The 19,451-nt window shown below is 39.9% G+C and overlaps 2 protein-coding genes across 6 annotated transcripts in view; both read right to left on the minus strand.

Annotated features, from left to right (window-relative positions):
• sptbn2 (spectrin, beta, non-erythrocytic 2) overlaps window positions 1-3,699 on the minus strand; it is a 76,899-nt gene extending 73,200 nt beyond the window's left edge. For both annotated transcript variants that reach the window (XM_079647421.1, XM_079647420.1), the window contains exon 1: window positions 3,257-3,699. The gene's annotated coding sequence lies outside the window, so the exon portion shown is untranslated. The remainder of the gene's footprint in view (window positions 1-3,256) is intronic.
• Window positions 3,700-12,068: 8,369 nt separating this feature from the next.
• ltbp3 (latent transforming growth factor beta binding protein 3) overlaps window positions 12,069-19,451 on the minus strand; it is a 33,000-nt gene continuing 25,617 nt past the window's right edge. For 3 of the 4 annotated variants that reach the window (XM_079648388.1, XM_079648387.1, XM_079648386.1), the window contains 9 exons: window positions 18,923-19,003; window positions 18,558-18,686; window positions 18,339-18,476; window positions 18,113-18,253; window positions 16,051-16,179; window positions 14,523-14,684; window positions 13,519-13,608; window positions 13,278-13,406; window positions 12,069-13,109 (listed from right to left, as the gene is read on the minus strand). In XM_079648388.1, the coding sequence (XP_079504514.1) occupies window positions 12,958-13,109; window positions 13,278-13,406; window positions 13,519-13,608; window positions 14,523-14,684; window positions 16,051-16,179; window positions 18,113-18,253; window positions 18,339-18,476; window positions 18,558-18,686; window positions 18,923-19,003 (1,151 nt within the window). In that variant the 3' untranslated portion in view covers window positions 12,069-12,957. The remainder of the gene's footprint in view (window positions 13,110-13,277; window positions 13,407-13,518; window positions 13,609-14,522; window positions 14,685-16,050; window positions 16,180-18,112; window positions 18,254-18,338; window positions 18,477-18,557; window positions 18,687-18,922; window positions 19,004-19,451) is intronic. The other variant, XM_079648389.1, reaches the window with a different exon arrangement.

Below are 19,451 nucleotides of genomic sequence, written 5' to 3' on the forward strand. Positions count from 1 at the left end.
TGTGTGTGTGTGTGTGTGTGTGTGTGTGTGTGTGTGTGTGTGTGTGTGTGTGTGTGTGTGTGTGTGTGTGTGTGTGTGTGTGTATTAGGGCTGCACGATTTGGGGAAATATCTGACAGATATTGAGATTGCAATTCGATTTGCGATATTTGTTTTTAAGCGACCCAACGGAAGTTTATTGTAAAATGCGGCCATATCTCCGGCTAGGAAGGTCGACCGGCGAAAAAAAATCTAACTGAAACTCTCCCGCACGGTCCACTCGTTCCTTGGAAGAGGCGGAGAGGTGGGTGTTTGTCATCTGCTGGTGGCAAACCGGAGAGAATTACAGCGCTTGCCTAGACGGGGAGGGATTGCATTGAATTACAGCAGCAGGAGGCGCAAACGCTTGCCTCGGGGAGGGAGAAAAAGAGCCACAGCGGAGAATAAACAGAAGGGCAACCATGGCAACCATGCACGGGAAGTCTGCTTCGCTGCTTTTGTGGCAGACTACAGCGCCACTTACAGGCCTGGCATATGTACTACAGCGTCTCCAGCGCTTTCGAGCGGCAATGGCCGGCCCTGGCCCAACCCCACATTCCCCTGATAGGTGGAGAGTTGGCCATATAGGCGAAGCTCCTCGTTCCTGATGTCAGAGAATTTTCAAATCTGTATCAGTCTGTATCAGATCCGTTGCAGCCCCATTTTTAGAGATTTGGGTATGGCGGAAAAGAGAGAGGGTTGTGTTTTCGGACACATATTCATGTATAAAAGACGTACAAAAGTGCATTTTGCATGATACAGTAGGTCCACTTTAAAAAAAAATCGCAGACTCTGCGATTTGATAATCGCATCATTTCAAATATTGATTTCAAATTGATTAATTGTTCAGCCGTAGTGTGTGTGTGTGTGTGTGTGTGTGTGTGTGTGTGTGTGTGTGTGTGTGTGTGTGTGTGTGTGTGTGGTAGATTGCCTATACAAATCTGAGGAAGGCTCCTTGTTGTCAGAGGAACATTGGGTAAGCCATGAAAAAGATAAATAAACATGTGTCGGATAAATGATTCCAAGAACACGGTGTGTTTTGATGCACAATTACACTGAATTATTTCCTCTTGGTTCCCGATTTGGAGCCGATTCATATCCCAGCAAGCCTCGGCGGCTAGATTTCAGTCACAGCTCCTAAGGGACATCAATTATTAAATATACTGTATGTGGCCCGCTTTGACCGTCCACCTAATGCTGCCTGCAGACAATGCTCCATGAGCATCTCTCAGCAAGGTGAACAGGAATAGGAAGTCATCATGTCGCCCTCTGGTGGCTCCATTCAAGCCCAATGAAACCAGGCCTGGCTTCTCTTTGGGGAGACGTGTGTATATTTTAGCAATGTCTTTAAAAAAGCAATCCTTTATCGTTTGTCTTAAGAGCATTTTACTATGTGTATATCCGATTAAAAAAAACGGTCCAATAGAAATTGGTATCTACTACTACATGATCTACTCTCATAATGACAATATATATAAATGAATAAAGGCAATAGTTAACTCTGGAAATAATATTTAGTTTTCTGTTTATATTAGTCATGTCTTCAGAGTAAATCCATTTAATGTATTTTCAATATCAATCTCCCTTGATTTGAAGTCTACTCTTCCATATGAAGCAGTTTCCTGACCATGGAGGAAAAGGAGATTTTATAGGAAGAAGGAGGAGGAGGTATTTAAAAACGTGACGTTATCCCACAATCTAAATGAAAGCGATGCATTGCATTCATCAATGTGTAAATCAGTCACTGAATATAAAGCGGGCTAAAAACATGAGATGCTCGTATTGAACCACTGACATCTGATAGTAAGGGCCATCCTGTAATGGAGAGGAAATAGGTTTAGGTCCAAAAACCAGATAAAGCCTTTAAAATGTCCTCCTACTAAACACCTTAACGTTACTTGACCCACTATTACATTACATGTCACTTGTTAGACGCTTTTATCCAAAGCGACCTACATACTCAATACTGTGGGCAATCTCCACAGGAGCAATTTGGGGTGAAGTGTCTCAGGGACACAACGACATGTTGACTGCAGTGGGGGTTGAAACTGTGCTCCTCTGATCCGAACACCAACGCTCTATCCACTGAACCACACGCCCCACTATTAGGTGTTATGGTCAAAAAGAAGTCAAATACTATGTTTACATTTTTCACTGATAAAAGACAGTCAACCCTTGTAAAAAGGGGCTTTTCACATTATGCCACTGCTCCATAACACCTGTAAAGTTTGGTCCTACAGAACTTTAGCTTTCTTTTTCAGATTTCTCCTATGCATTTCAGAAAAGGACCAAAACAAGTTGAGCATCATAGAATATAACCAAACATCACCTACCATTAATCATGTGATATCCGCCATCTATTGTATGCAAAACCCTCACATGTCAAACAGCTCATCCAAAATGGCACTTAAAATGTAATGCCATTAGTATGCACGCCCATGTGGTTTTCTTCTCTGTCACAATGACATGTGTTTCAATGGGCTAGGGTCTCTGGGCAATGAAACATGGTTCTACACGTGGTAGCCGGCAAATGTCAGCTCTCAATACCCACAAAACGCTTGATGGGCATGTAGCAAAAGTACACTCCTCAAAACAACGTGTTCACTGGCCTTGGTTTCAACGATGTTTTCATTGAAAGCAAACCTTTTTATACACACTTTTACCTGATGCATCCCTGCCATGACTCACAGTCTAGGCCGGGCACGCAGTATAAATCTCAGTCCTATCATAACATAAACCAGACCACAATGTCGAAAGCAAAAACTGCAGCTTTACAAAACGCCAGCTCTACACCACACCATGGTGAGAAAGCAATGATAACCTAGCAGGCAGGCAACAGGGCTTGGTTGTTTTACCAGCAGATGTTGAATCAGAGATCCACAGGCTGGCTCTACAGATAAAATGTGGCTGCGTTTGACATCGGTTTAGACAAAGGCAAGAAGACACACATTCAGAGCGATGGCTCCCAATAACTAACGTAGCGTTGCATTCAGAAAGCATACACTTCTCAACCAGGCAGCGATAAAACCAGAATTATAAATGAGTTAAATTGAGCCATCATCTCTTTCAGAGTTTCAAAAAAATGGCTTTAGCTGAGATACAATAACGTTGTGTGTGCAGCTAGTAGCCGTGGGAAGCTAACAGCAGTCACCTGAATATCACAGTCTGTCATTAGCTTTGTTATTAGTCGGTAGCCCGGTGGTGGATAATAAATATACACAATTAAAAATAAAGCTTACCTCTTATTTTGTCTTCTGTTGTCGATGTTGTTACTACCGCGTCACTGTGTGAGATATCTCAGCAGACATGTAAAATATCTCGATGCGTGCTACTAAGCTCAAGAATGTAACGGTTTTTAACGGTTACAAATCCCAGGTAACACACATAACGTCTTTCCGTTAAATCCGCATCCTCGGAAAAATATATTTTCCTCCGCGCGCTGCTACCGGTGCAGCTTGTTACGAAACCAAAACCAGCATCTTTTTTATATCGCTTTCACAAAAAACGGTCAGTGGGGGAAGAGGAAAATCGGCGACTAGAGGAGCCCGTTGTGAGGCAGGTATGAGACGGATATCCGCAGCAGCTTCTCTCCCCGTGACCGAGCATCAGAAGGGCCGTCCGTTTCTCACTCAGTCCTGTTAAACAGGCAGAAGGGAAAACAAGTGGACGTGCTGATGGTGGTAGTTAGGGGTGTGCGTGGGGGGTGGGTGGGTGTGTGTGGGTGGGTGGGCGGGTGCCGACCCTTCACAGTCACATGAAAAACCCTATGCCCATTTTTTTGTATTCTCACAATCACTGTGTGAAGAGGATGCTCTGCCCCATGTTCTGTATCTGGTGCTGTCCCTGGTGCTAAAACTAAAACATTCACATTCAGTTGTGCATCTCAAGAGAGCCTTTTGCTTGCAATTAGTTAATTAAATGGACATGAGGACATTTTAGAAATGCAAGCAGGGAAAAATTCTAGCTTACATTGAATGCATCACTCTCAATCCACATGGGGCTGCAGCTAGAGCCTACTGTATGGTTGCTGCCCATTTTAGCATCTAATTTCTCACAGCTTCAAATTCATCAACTATCTCCTTATTACAGTAACTGGTGAGGGTTATCACTGTAAGATTGTGTCATCTCCTTAGGTTTAATTAAAAACAGTAATCATCCCTGGTAGTTTATTAAAATACATGGTGTAGGCAGCCTACAGTATATATACTATAACCATGCATCATAGGCATACTTCAGAATTACATTATAGTAATCCATTGATACATCACCCCCATATAAGCACTTGTTTTTGATTAAAATACTTTCTATAAATCAAAAACCCACCATCTTGATGTTTTAAAAAAAAAACGGTTTTCCATTCTCCATTGGTTTTTAGCAGAACTGCTGTTGCACTAAATTATTCCTGAGACACACTATGCAGCACCTGGTTGGTGTGTGACATCAAGAAAGTCATAGAGATAAATAAAGAGATTTAAAGAACTCATTATACCCTATTGTCCTACTAGGGCATTGCGTTCCAAGAATGCAGGGTTGTTGGTTGTTCCTAGAGTCTCTAAAAGTACAATGGGAGCCAGAGCCTTTTCTTATCAAGCTCCACTTTTGTGGAATCAGCTTCCAGTTTGTGTTCGGACGGCAGACACCCTATCCGTTTTTAAGAGTGCGCTTAAGACTTTCCTTTTTGATAAAGCTTATAGTTAGGGCTGATTAGATTCAGCCCCTAGTTTTGCTGATATAGGCTTAGTTTGTCGGGGGACATCTTACTTCTTCCTTCTCTCTGTCTATACCTGTGTACTCTCATGTTCCGATTAACCCAGCTTCCCCAAATGTCTTTCTTTTTGGTGTCTATATACGCCGGGATCCGGAGTCATGGATGATCCTGCGGTCCTGTGTCATGGATTGCGAGTCCTGGATCTTGAGACGTGGCTGCGGTCCTGGATCATAAGTCCTGGATGGATATCCTCGTGGATTCATCTTCTTATTATACACACATGCATTTCAAAACATTTGGACTACCTATGTTGCAAATGTATTATCTTTTCAATTTACACACGGCATCTATTGCACGTCTGTCCGTCCTGGGAGAGGGATCCCTCCTCTGTTGCTCTCCCTGAGGTTTCTCCCATTTTTCCCTTTAAACTGTGGGGTTTTCTCTGGAAGTTTTTCCTTGTACGATGTGAGGGTCTAAGGACAGAGGGTGTCGTATTGTCATACTGATATTCTGTACAAACTGTGAAGTCCACTGAGACAAATGTAACATTTGTGATATTGGGCTATATAAATAAACATTGATTGATTGATTGATAGAGATCTGGGTTATTCATAAAGCCTTGGAAGATCCTCGTGCAAGAGACCCTCAAGACCAAGATAAGTGTTTTCCTCTGTGCTTTTTTCAGTGGCATGGTATAGCAATGTGAGGGGTGATTTCCCAGTGCTTGCAGTTAAGTTAAAAAAGATGCAGACACATAGAGTATAGGGCCTCATTCATGCTGGTGGTCTGTAGACGGGCACTAAGGAAGGCACCCACATTCCAACACCTAAATGATATTTGTGTCTTTTTGTTCTCTGTCTGTCTCTTGATAGGGTGTGTATCTTTGAGCATGGGTGGTGCTGAACCAACAAAGTGGTAGTGGCAAGGGCTTTACGAGATGATGGGTCTCATGGAGAGGGATGAGCAGTTTGGGAAAGGAGCACGATACTCATTATGAGCAGTTAGTGGTAATGAAAATGCTCTGCTGTGTTGTTAGTGTGGTTCCACACTGTTTTGCTCGGAGTGTATTATTGTAGTTGAAGGTTTCCATGTGGGCAGGATCATTTCATATGTTATATCATAAAAAAGTTGCTTTTAATTTAAACTATCAACACATTTGATTACATGTAGCACTGCGGAAAAAGATGTGTTGCATTATAAACAGCTCACTTAAAATAATTATTTCAGTGGAAGCTTGATAACATAAATTCAAATACAACTAGAGACCGTCTTGCAATGGAATCAGACCAGCTACAATGCCAAATATGTTCAGGGGAATAAAGTTAGGGTCAATTGCCCCTTGACCCTAACCTGCCACCCCTATCTTGCGCCCTTGCTTGGATCCGACTCATCTGCAAAGACAGCATTCATTTTTAACTCAACTATTCATTTGAGAAGTTTTGTGACACCAAATCCTGCCAAGAGGGTAAAGTCTGAGCATATTTAAATCAAATCTTCAATTCATCTGAAAAGAACAAGAACTGCAATATTTGTAAGAGTTTGCAGATGCCATTAATATAACGAATATAAAGTTTAGGGCCCATTACCCAACTGTATACGTTCAGATGCATTACCGGTATTGATGACTCGTTTATACTGCCTTTACAGTATGTCTTTTCTTTTACGGTCAGTTAGTTGGTCATTTTGGGATCTATTGCAAATCTGTTCTGTTCTTGTAAATGATTAATTGAAACATCAAATACTGTTAGTGATGTTAAATATAATTTAATTGCCAGAATGGTTGTTCAAAGAAGCCCCTTATTGCTGTTTATCATGTGAGCAATACAAGTTCATATTTTTGAATTAACATTACACTACATTGACATGAATGTCTGGTAACACCTCTCTTTGTAAAATTGAAAAAAGAAAACTCATTAAAATGATTAAAGGATAAAGTGTGTAAAATACACATGGCTGACTGCCAAGCTGTACAGTAGTGTTTAAGGCTAAAAAGAAAGCCTCCATGCCTTTAAAAATCACTTTGCGCTGTGCAGCCACACGCAACCTGTTTACGCCCCCGGCCCCAGACCCCAGACCCCACCCATGCTCACAGACCCTCACCCAGCAGAGAGCTCATCCACAATCCACCGTGACAAAGGGAAAGAGCTGAGTGCAGGATATAAGGCTGCCACTGGCTGCCAGAGTGTGTCCAGCACAGTGCTTTCTGCAGATTGCAGCAGTTTGAGCTAAACCCCCTCTCTGTCCGCTCACTATAGACGGGACTTGGGTGGGTGGGGTTCAGTGATCAGGGTGAAGTTGGGGGGCTTGTGTTTGGTAAAGTTGCTGTGACTGTATAGCTTCACAGCCGGGTGGACATGAACTCTATTATTTTTTCCCTCCAGCACAATGTGACTGATATTCCCAGCCTTAAATCTGAATCACATGAGACCAATCTTGGAGCAATGGAGGGGGTCTCCATGCTGATCCCAATAACTGTCTGAGGCACGGACGGACACAAACTGAAACAAGCATAATACACCATCAACATACCTCCTGTGGCTTAATGTTCACTTTAAAGATGTACTTATCACCACTAAGTAGATTGCTTTATATCTGACTCCTGTTTCAAAGAGAATTTTCACCTTTAAATGGTGCTTTATTTGAATAGATGTGCTTCCTCCCTATATGGCTGTCCCGCTGGGTTTGTTTCCTTATTAGCAACACCTCCGATGCTCTGATAGCAATTCCTTCTCCAAATTTGGCCAGGCATGGAAATATTTCCTTGTTAACACAACACATGTTGGGCTCATTGTTCAAATGGTTTGTAACACTTTATCTGCTCATAAATCTGAAAATGCATGTTAGAAATTCCCTAGCTGCCCCTTTGTTCCTGGAATTTGTATCCCACAAAAAAACTATGAAAAAGGCTTCCCAAGCTGGAAGACAAAAGGAGGGGACATTAGTGGAGAAAAGCAAGACAAATATTTTTATTTACTAAATTCAACAGCCCGCCTCATATATTTACACACTTTGAATAAATCGACCATTGCAATGACAGAGAAATTAATGTCCGAACTGGACCTAAATGACTACAGTACAAGACTCCATTTAAATTGTTAGATGTGAATTATCCTCCTCTTGCAATGTAAAGTGTTTGTCCCTCAACTTTGAGCCACCTAAATCTGTATTTGAGCAACAAAGAAGAAAGTTTGGTAGCTGCAGTCTGCAGCCACCGGTACCTAGTGAGTTATAGTTCGGTCAATGCGACCTACTAAAAGATATTTATATCCTCCCAACAACTTTTTTGAGTCATCTCCCAAGGACACATATGCTATTTCTGTCCAGGTTCTTGCTCATCCTCCCTCTCTCGCCGTCCCTTTTCTTATCTCTCTTTCTCCCTAAACTAGTTGCTGGAGGTCACCCTGCTGTTCCAGTTTGAAATTATATAATAATTTGACGGAATGAAACCAGGACAGTGAGGAGCTGTGGTGCCACCACGGTGCAACGTGACTCTCTGAGCTCACAGGATAATCTATAAAGGGGGACAAACAGCTTTGTGAGTTATTGCACCCATTTCTGGGCGTGTAAATCAGCAGACAAGATGTTTCACATGCATGGAACATGGATAACATGTTCACAACCTGGTTTCATGTATTGCTTGAGAGCAACAGGTGTGTGGTAGTCAATCCACAACCTGCATACAGTAGCTCCAAGGGAATGAAACATATGCTCTCCTTATAATTAAAAATAATATTAATTAATAATTGTTTGCTTCTTTAACTGTAATGTTTATAACATCAGCCTGAGAGCTTGTTTCGTGAAAGCATTCAGATTCAGACCCATTTTGATTATTATGCCCAGAAGTATAAAATACTTTAATTTCAAAGAGGTTTATATCTTCATATTGAAACTGTGTTTGTTGGTTGTTTTTATCTTCTTTTGCCCATTGCACAATGCAGTTATTTAACACAGCATGGGGATAATGCCTTATGACGTCATGACCTGACATTATCTAAATAGTATTCCATTTTTTACTTTGACCATGTACAGTAGATATGGCAACAAGTCACCATAGCTTTTGCTAGATCTACAAAAAGGAACTGCAGCAGTGTATCTGTTAAAGCTGGGGTCTTGATTGTATTAATTGATTGATAAAACATAGTTTCCTTTAGGTTGAAATAAAGAACAATTAGTAGTAATGATGCATTATAATACAGGAGCAGTAGCATTATGTATATTGAACAATATATTGACACTGTATCAATTAGATTTATCTGTGCACAAACCTCAGATATATAACCCTTATCATTCGCAACCTGAACTGACTACACCATGGCACAGACATAATAACGGTGAGGGCCCATTTAGACTGATGGAAAGCATATTCAGTAATGTACACATGTACAAGCAGCTCCCTCTAGTGGAGGATCACTTGTTGCCCCGCTTTTTATACATGGTCATACCTGTTTATGACATGTCAAATATAATGTGTGGAAACAAATTTGATACAATCTACAGTTTCGCTTACATGTTGGTCAGAAAAGTCGATGTAAAGAAATCGAAACAAATAAAATATGAAGTTTTTACATTTTGGGACAGATTTTTTGAAACAGCTTTGAGTAGAAGGAATTGTAATTGAGCACATCAGGTTTGTTTGTACTTGATAAATGATCTGTGTTCACACCTCTAATGTCTCCATAAGAACAAGCATGCTGGAAGCAATGTGCATCCTCCTCATTGACGTTTTCCCTCTAATCTCATGTATGCTCCAACGGGCTGCAAAAAGAGGCAATTAAAATGGTTTTCGCTCTGCTGTTTTATGAATGATGCATGCATAATGTCTAGGTGGAACACCATGTAGAAAATATTCTTCTTAATGAGTCTTCAGATTTGGTTTTTAATCTTTAAAAAAGATGAACATTAACTGCCTGCCTTTCACTGAAAACATTTAAGAAATAAAAGGGAAGTATAAGTGATAAGAGGGCGACACTGTGTAGTTGTGCAATGTCACAGTATTATGGTTGAGCTGTACAACTTCTTCTGAGTTCGTTTTGGACTTCTGCAATACAATTTCACTCAGAAAGCAGGTGTAAAACCTATAGATAGTAAGAGCAATGCACAAATATGTTGCGATGTTCACTCCATAGACAACACATATCAAAATATGATATCATGTGTGAAGAACAATACCTTTTTAGTTTGACCCAAAATGAAATATCTGAATGAAAAAGTCACAGCTCAGGGAGAAACTGAAAAATGCCTCAGTGGTGTTGTGACTCATGGACTTTCTGAGCAGGAGTGTATAGCCTTGTTATTGCAGGTGTCTGCCTTTATATGGCTTACTTTTAATTTGTTGACCCAAAACTAGTTTAAGTTCAACTTTAACTATATCACCAGATAAAGTTGGAAACTGGAGAGTAAGAGGAAAGGTGGCAAAGGACACATTTTGATTTGTAGTCTGGTGTGCATAACACAAATTACAATTTGTGATAAATAATAATAATAATAATAATAATAGATTTATTTTGTCAGCGCTTTTACAGGTGCTCAAAGACGCTTTACAGATATAGTGAAAAGAAAAGAACAAATAAATATAGTTAAAGTCAAATAATACAAAAACCATCACACATTAAAAGCCAGATCGAAGAGGTGAGTTTTTGTGAGTTTTTTGAAGGTGGTGAAACACCCAATGGTGAATTGAGTCATTGATTTGCATAGAAGTGATGGCTTTATAAATTGTTATGTCAATCAAGGAAAATTTAAAACACATTGCGTTAGTATTTTTAAACAATTTAAACAATCTAGGCGACATTCATAGGAAAAATAACTTAGATTATTGCCTAGCTCCAACATCCAACAAATGCCCATAATGACATACCGTGTGGCTTAGGGGAACCTATGTGGAAAATCAATTAATTAAGAAATTGACTGGATATAATGATGTTTTAAATTATAAACATAACTGTAGAAGATGACATTAAAACATAAATTCTTAAAACTATTTCTTAAGATTTTTTTCTAACAGGCCCTCCATGTGCAGGGGTTAAAAATATCTGCTAATATCTGCTTAATATTGTTACTGTTGACATGTCTAGGCTTGAACTTTTTTTTGGCTGATGAAGTAAATTAAAAGCATATTTTGGGTTTGATTTAGGAAGTTAGATCGATCGAACACACTCCATGCTTCACTTCTCCACATGTGGATGCAGTCAAAAGCACACTGAGATTAGATGAGATAAGTATAAATGAATAGTAAGCTGGCATGGATATAGTACTTCGCTAAAAAGACATTAAGATCATTCAGACAATACATTCTTGTTTAAGCAAGGACATGTGAATCGAACTTGATCCAATGGACCAATAAGGACAACTTCAGCTTGGACAACTTAACATAAAGAAAACACCATTACTCATGATCTAAAGCAGGGGTGTCAATCTCAATCTCAAATCCGACCCGTGACTTCATTTTAAGTGGCCCGCGACAGCTCTGAAAGAATATAATATGTTTATTATACGGTTACATGCCGATTTACAGAAGCATGTTGCCCATAAACTACACGTCCCACAATGCATCTCAAATTTGCCTTTTTCTCCGAATTTGACTTTTCTTTCATAATGTCACTTTTTTTCTTTTTCTTTTGACTTTTTTTCATCAGAATTTGGCTTTTCTTTTTAAAACATTTTGTGACATTCTCACTGAAGAGACTTGCAATTATTTGCCGAAGACTTCTGCTTTCAGACGTAGTTAATTATGAAGTTATTACCCTATCCGATAACAATCCAATGCAGAGGCAATAACATTATTTTATATATATTAAATATTTATATAGTCTTAAAGTTACAACCGGCCCTTTGAGTGCAACCATAATGCTAAAGTGGCCCGTGATGAAATTGAGTTTGACACACCTGATCTAAAGTATACTTTTAGACTTGTGTGTCCGCCATGGGCTAAATCAGTTAGTTGGTAAGACTGTTGATCCTAAATATCTTAAAAAAGTACCAATATTTCGGAATCAAGAAAATCACAGTTTAGCCATGTGCTCTAGTCTAGAGTTAAAATCAACAATTTGTAAGCACTCATTAGTATGAATATATCCTACAAATAACAACGTTTGTTAAATTAATTCAGTTTATAAAAAGTTACAGATCTGTACATTGAAGTAACAAGCAAAAGAGTAAAGCCAACAGACCACTGGAAACCCTCCATGTGCCGGGTTTATTTACTTTCTAGGCGGGATTAAAATGCAGCACTGAAAGATCCACAGTGCAGTCTCCCATAGCTGTCCTTATGGAAATGTCAGTTTGCTCAGGTTTTATATTTTTTGAAAACACAAAACATCCCATAATAAAAAACGAATGCAGGACAGATTCTTCTTTTTTAATCAAATTCTACTCATCTCAAAAGCGTCTTTGGATTTCTAAATATTTCATACTCTGACAAAAGATGTCAAACGTTCTTGTTTTTCTGGAATAAGCTTCATTTAGCAAATATTCCCACCATGTTCATTGCTAAGTGCATGACATTTCTTTTCTAGCTCAAAGTCACTTAGGTGCGCACGTCAAATTTGACAAAAACTTCAGGTTTCTCATATTTTACATCAACAAATAAACAGGGCTAGGACAGGGACCATTCTTACAGAAGCTGTTGATCCATCAGACAAACTGTACAAAAACACAAAATCAACAATGTGTGGTTTAGAAAATACAATATCAGCTGACATAAATTTAGATTTTAACATAAAAAGAAAGCGGACTTAAAAGGGAATGTAAAGGGGAATACAGTCACATGTAAATGTTCTCATGGCTTCTCTGTAGTTGTAAATATTAAATGGGCAAAGGTAGAGAACCAGAATACCAGATTTTTTAAAAGTAAAAACAGAAGAGGGCTTGAGATCTGATATTCAAATAAGGAATAACAAATGAATGTAACAAGGAGATAAATGAAAACAAAACACAGTTCAAAAACAATAATTACAAAAAGTTTAACAAACAAACAAATAAAGATATTCCTTGTCTGTATTGATTGCTTCTTTAAATGTGAAAGGAGGGCAGAGAGAGGAGCTGACAATGTTTTGAACATTTCATATTGCTATGATTTGGCTCCTGATGAGAATTCATGTTTTCGGGTTAACTGCCTTTTCATGCTCCGCCATGTTCGTACGGTGAGACAGATGTGTGTTTGTGTGTTTGTGTGTGTGCGGCATGTGTTTTGTGTTTTTTCTAGATATGGATGATCGGAGGGACACACAGAGGTTACCGAGTTCTGCGTCGGACGCAGGTGTTCGGCCTGCGTGTGGGCACAAAGCCGTGTTTGCAGTAGCACTTGTATGAGCCGGCGGTGTTCACGCAGCGAGCGTTCTTGCATGGACTGACACGAGCTCCTGGTTCTGCACACTCATCGATGTCTGAAAGGAAAACAGTTTTCAATGAGTGTAAGCTGAAGAAAAAGATCAAACATGTCTTAACAGTGCAAAACACAACGTTACTAAATACACACATTAGTCTTTCCATGTACCTTTATTGGCAACTGTATATACCTAAGAAATTAATGAAAAAGCATTTTTTGTGCAAACCTGTGCAGCGGGTGCGGGAGTGGTCCAGCCTAAAGCCTGTGTTACATTCACACATGGTGCCGAGGTAGGAGCGCACACAGCGGCCATTTGCACAGCTGCATTCGTCTGAATCCTCCTCTGAACTGTCACCTTTTACATACAAACAGGCAAGGGAAAGGTAGGGAGAGAAAAAATGTTTGGTTGGGGGGAAAAACACAAGAGTGTCCGAAATATGATTGGATATGAACAAAGATGGTGTTACCTGGGTTATAGTTAGCGAAAGCTGCCAGGAAATCCTGCTCCCCATCAGACTCGGTCTCCAGATGCATCTCACACAGACGACTGAACATCTCTGAACACAAGGAGTAAATGTATTTTCAGGTCAAAAGAAAGGGAAAGCAGAAGCTCAGGGACGGTTTCATTCCACAGGACATAAGACTTTAACATAAACACCTGAACTTTTTAAAGAACATCCATCTGTTTGCATCTTGCAAATTATTTATCTAATATATCATATTCCATTTATTTGTATATAGACTCTTCTTGCACTATTTCAATTGTATTTGTATTTACTTGCACATCTCAAAACATTGTCTTGCACTATTTTATTTGTTCTATGTCCTATAGATATTCATGTTGTGTCACAGTCCAAACTGTGTCCCTGTTTGTTCCCCTGTGTGTGTGTGTGGAGAGGGTGTGGTGTCCCTTGCAGGCAGCAGCCTGATTGCTCTCACCTGGCCGTCCGACTCAGCTGTCCCTCATCATCTAATCAGGACACAGCTTATCTACTCCAGTCTCCCAGCAACTCACCGCCAGATTGTTTTCTACACCAGTGGTATTACATCCTCCTGGCTGCCCATTCAGTTATCCTGTTTGCGTGTAAATCCGTACTCTTTGTAACTAGTTTCTCTTGTGTTTCCAGTGCAATCCCTCGGCCATCATCCACCTGAGCTTCCAGCCAACCTGCCTGCTTCTTCCCGCATCCTACCTGCCTGCCTGGTAATCAGTCCAGCCTCTCACTGCCTACCTCCATAATCACCAAACCTGCCTGAGTCTCCGAAACAATAAACCATTTAAACATCTTCAGTCATTGCCTGCGCCTGGGTCCTGTTTAAAACATAATCCTAACATGTTGTACTGTTGGAGGAGCCTGTGATATACGTTTTTCAATGCCATATCTACACTGTAACTAATGTGCATATGACAATAAAGCTTTGAAACTTCTAACTTGAAAGCTGAGCTGCCCATGGGGTCTGGTTCTGTTACCTGAGTTTCTGGGGGGACAGGTGTTGCACTCGGGCCCCCAGCCGCGCCCGTAGTGACAGCAGCACTCGGAGTAGGTCACCACCAGGCCGTTCCTGGGCTCGCTGCAGATCAGGCCCTCGTCCACCTGCAGGAAACACACGTCCTTGTGGGCTGCAGTGCGATCTGAGTAAGAAAGGAGGATGAAAAAAAATAAACTGTAGTTCAACAATTAAAAAGTGACATAAGAAGAATTCAGGCACTTTGAGATCTTCATAAAAGCTCTTTACACAGGAAGACATGTTCAGAGAACTCTGAAATCTAAGATTATTATCAGTAAAAAAAAAAGTAAAACAGCTGTATGCAAGTCGGTGGAAGATGTCAACAGAGAAACATTTTAAAAGTATGTAACTTTTAGGATTACGTTTTATTTCAGGTGTATTCTGTATTTGGAATGCCATAATAATAAATATTTAAAACATACTTTAAAAAAACGATTTGGCTTGAAGGAAAATTATTACATCAGTTTATATTTTTTTGACAAAAAATCAGTAAATCTGAGTTCATTTAAAAGTAAAATAAGGGCAAAAAGTCATAAATATACAATTTCTAAACACAGACTCAGTATTTTGGGGTAATAGAGGTCAGGAGAAAATCTAATACAGTGGTTTCCTGTATAGCCTCAAGCCACTACTTTTAGCAGGCTTTGGCATACAGCAGATGTCCTCGGTTAGTAATAGATACAGGAAAAGAAATGGCTTACTAAACCTATTTCATTTGGTTTGTACATTATGGAGTTCTTTCACACAATTAAACTATTCATTAATAAAATCTAGGGGAAAATGTTATGGTTACCTAAGTAAAATACAAAACTATGCAAATTACAATGAAAAATCACAGGCATGCACCAATGAGTTTCAGATAAATGGCTGTGTGGTTTAGTGGCAGCATGGATGATGAGGATAAGCTGACAGTTCACTCTCGTTTGGCAAATAGATTTTGTTTATAGTTCAGTATGCATTACTGTCCTCTGTAAATGTGGAGATAGCGTATAATATTGTGTTTGAAATAGCGTGTTTAAAGTCATTTTTTGGTCTGCTGGTTACAAAGCGTCACACCCAGACAGCCTTAAAGTACTGTGAATCATGATGCAAAATGACCACAAGAGTCTGTCTTTTCACTACCATAAAAATGAGTTTGTCATCGTTAACAGCACAGACACAAATAGCTTTTAGGAAACAAAGACATGCAGAAAAAAATGCCTAAAGCAATCACTTTTACTCAAACTAAACATGCTCAGATAATGCTTTGTGTGCATGAAAGCGTAACATCGATATGTATATCTAATGACTACACAGTGTGCTATTTTTCCAAAGATTGGGAAACTGTCACAATAAAGTTGGTAAGAGGGAGAAAAATAAAGCCATTAGAGGCCAGATGGGACACAAACTGGGAGGAATTACAAAGAGCAACATGAGTGGCAGATGTCAAGGTAAGCCAAAACTCATTTTGATTGGTCATGCTCAGGGGAGCCGATGCTGATTTTACCCACCGTCATAGACGCACTGTTTCAGCGCTGCACTGAAGGTGAGGGGAGGGTCGCAAAAACAGTGAAAGGAGCCGGGCGTGTTCTCACACCTCCCATTCTTACAGTACGAGGGGTCCTGGCACTCATTCACATCTGCAAAGAGCACCACAGACACTGGTTACAGTATGAACATCTGCTTGGGGCCAGCTCTTTGTCTGTAGGTGGTGGACACAATAATAATAAAAAGAAAAACTTGTGCTACATAATGACATTCACTTATCAGTACAATTAACCTGCAATAAACACTCTCTTTTTAAAGTTTACTGTAATTCAATATGTTAATTAAACTTCAGACTTGAATAAACTCCGACACAACGTCAACAAAAGTGGAACATTTTAGGAAACAGCATTCGTAGCAGTAATGCGTCATGAAGGATTTAAATCCTGAATAATGAGTGTCTACTACATATTCAGAAACCATTACTGGGTTTTCCAACTCTTTTATAACCGTTATAAATCCAGGCAATTACAGAATAAGCCATATTCACATTGGTTCCACCCCTGACACATATCAATCTGAAACAATTGGTTGGACTGGGTTTGCAAATCTTTGACAAACATGAATCCATCTTCAGCATAAGGGTTTATGATGAGAGCGAAGTTCTCGTCATTTTTTGAGTTGACAAAGTGGTCCCTAAAATGATGTGTCCACGTAAGTTAGCTCATAGGGTCTATCCACTCACACATTACTACTGTAGTCATTTACGTCATGTCGTGGTTTTAACCAGGGAGAACAGAGACATTCATACTATGTGTTTTCAGGAATTATCCTGGACTAACAGGTCAGATTAAAGATGTTATTCAACAGCTTTTCTACGTTTGAATCTCCTCCATTTCAGTCATGTCTAAATATAAAAGTATTTTAAACTCTAGCACTTCAAGCAGCTCCTTTCAATTTCAAGATGCAGCTGTTTTATAAGAAGGTCCCTCTAAAGCCAAACAGTCTTATTTTCACACTTGAGTCACTACTTGCGACAATAGGTGAAGCTCCGAATGATTCATCAACATTTTTCTTCTGCCTTTAACATCATAGCCAACTACAATGTCTGCTTTATAACAGCCAATAAATAAGATGAATAACATTCCAAGTTAGCTGAACTACGCTTTACGCTGTCACTTGGAGTGAGTAATGCTTTCCTTTGTGGGAGGGAACCAAAGTATCAAAGTAGATCTGGGTCCTAACTTTGCCACACTCAGCTGCAAACTTCTAAAGTAAACATCTACAATTACAACAATGGCACTTCACTGTCACCAAACCAGAGCTTTCCAGTCCTTGGCTCAGGTGAAGTGCATCAATTAGACTAACCAAAGAGTTGACAAGGACACACAGAACCCACCTTGAACATTTCAAACACATCTACTGTTCTAAGTGTAAGAGGACAAAAGTTCACTATACTTGCAAACGCTTCCCAAAAGACTGGTGACAAAAGGGCTTTTCATAATACTTAATCCTTACTGCATTTGCTCCAGCAAGGATAGGGCCTGCAGCCTTCCTCGTTAATCATGAGGAAATTAAGCTGTCAGGTCCCAAGCCTCTGGGCATTCATTTTCATAGGAAGGATTTCGTCACAAGAAGTTTTAAGCAAACCCTGCCTGAAATATTTGGTCAACCTGTCCTGTCTGGTATCCAATGCAACTCATCACCATCAGTCCAGATCATCTTCACTCACACAAAACAAGAGCATTGGCTTCAGGTTTCATGAAACAGGTACAGTACAACAACTACTCCTTTTTTTTCACAACTTGGTGTTTGACCAGCAAACCCAGATATGTCATTTGGAACAGAGTGGTAACGTTTTATTTGCAGATGTTATATTAGAGTTACACAATCTGAATGCAACAATGTTTACCTTACATGGGTACGTAAATGTTTATTTGTTTGTTTAGTTTGGTTCCACCTACAAAAAGGTTAGCAGATCTTCAACATCTGTGTTTCACTAAGCACTAACTCAGTTGTGTCTCACATACACTGACTTTCATAAGCACATGACCCCCCCCCCCCCCATTGCACAGGGTCTGCACTCACCAGCCTGCTCCTCAGGGGTCACACAGCTGTTACGGTCGGTGGCCAGGGTCCACGGCACGGTGCAGAAGCAGTAGTACGACCCTGGAGTGTCCACACAGTGGCCATTCTTACAGTTGGCTGGGTCCTCACACTCATTCACATCTGTGGTGAAAGAAAAGGTTTGCTCAAAGCTCAAGACAATTCCTCCAGTAGCTAGCCACATACAGGCTGACACTGTTTAACTCACCGGCTACTGTTGCTATCACACAGCTCTTCTTGTTGGAGTCTGGGGTCCAGGGCCTGTTACAGTTGCAGTAGAAGGAGCCTTCGGTGTTGACGCAGTGACCATTATTGCACAGAGACTCGTCGTGGCATTCATTTACATCTGAGGGAGAATGTGCCACCGTTCAGAACAACATTAACATGTTATAAAGCCTTGTTACAGTATTTCTTTATTGTCACTTACCAATGCACTCAAGTAGGTTGCCGTCATAGTAGAAGCCCTGCTGACAGTAACACTCGTAGCCAGGCTGCGTGTTCTCACAGCGACCCTTCTTGCAGATTTCATCAGCAAACAGAAAACACTCGTCGATATCTGCGGACAACCAAGGAAAAGTCTCTTCAGAACAGAATGCCAACCTACCCAAAGTTTGTTTTATAATGTAACAAGGGCAATTTCCCAATCTCATAAGAATCTGGTAATTTATTGTATTTTAAATTTAAGCAAATAATTCGAGTGCAAATGCAGGAACATCTTGCAGGAATATCTTTGCAATCACTGAGTAGCCATGGTGCATGTTAATATGGTGACTCAAGTTGTATAATATCTACCATGGTAGACGGGCAGGCTGTACATGAGTCCTTCATCGTAGTAGAGGCCCTGTCCGTTCGGACACAGGGAGTGGAACTCGGCTGGGTGAAGAGGACAAAGAAAAGGTTAGTAAAGATTAACATATACAGTAGATAAACAATATGACATGATGTTTACAATGTGGTGAACTTTCACTAAGATGCATGCGTTTATCACTGGTTAACGCAACAGAAAAACAATCTCTACATTGGTGTGAGCACATTTGCAAAAATAATCATACAGTTGTCATGGCCACATTCCTCACAGTACACAGTATAACAATGTTTTAATACAAAGAAAGGAACTAGGTAAACATATTTACTTAGGACAAGTTAGATTCAAGACATTTTGTAAGACTTTTTATTGCCACCTTATGGATCTGCTTTATATTAATGGGAGAGGCTTTAGATAAATTATAAAAATAGAAAAATGATTATTTTTGAAATGTTACAATGAACCATTAAAAAAAGAACGATCTATAAAATCTTTCTTCATATGACTTGAGTTAAA

This window comes from Notothenia rossii (assembly GCF_949606895.1).
Source record: "Notothenia rossii genome assembly, chromosome: 9".
NCBI lineage: Eukaryota > Metazoa > Chordata > Actinopteri > Perciformes > Nototheniidae > Notothenia > Notothenia rossii.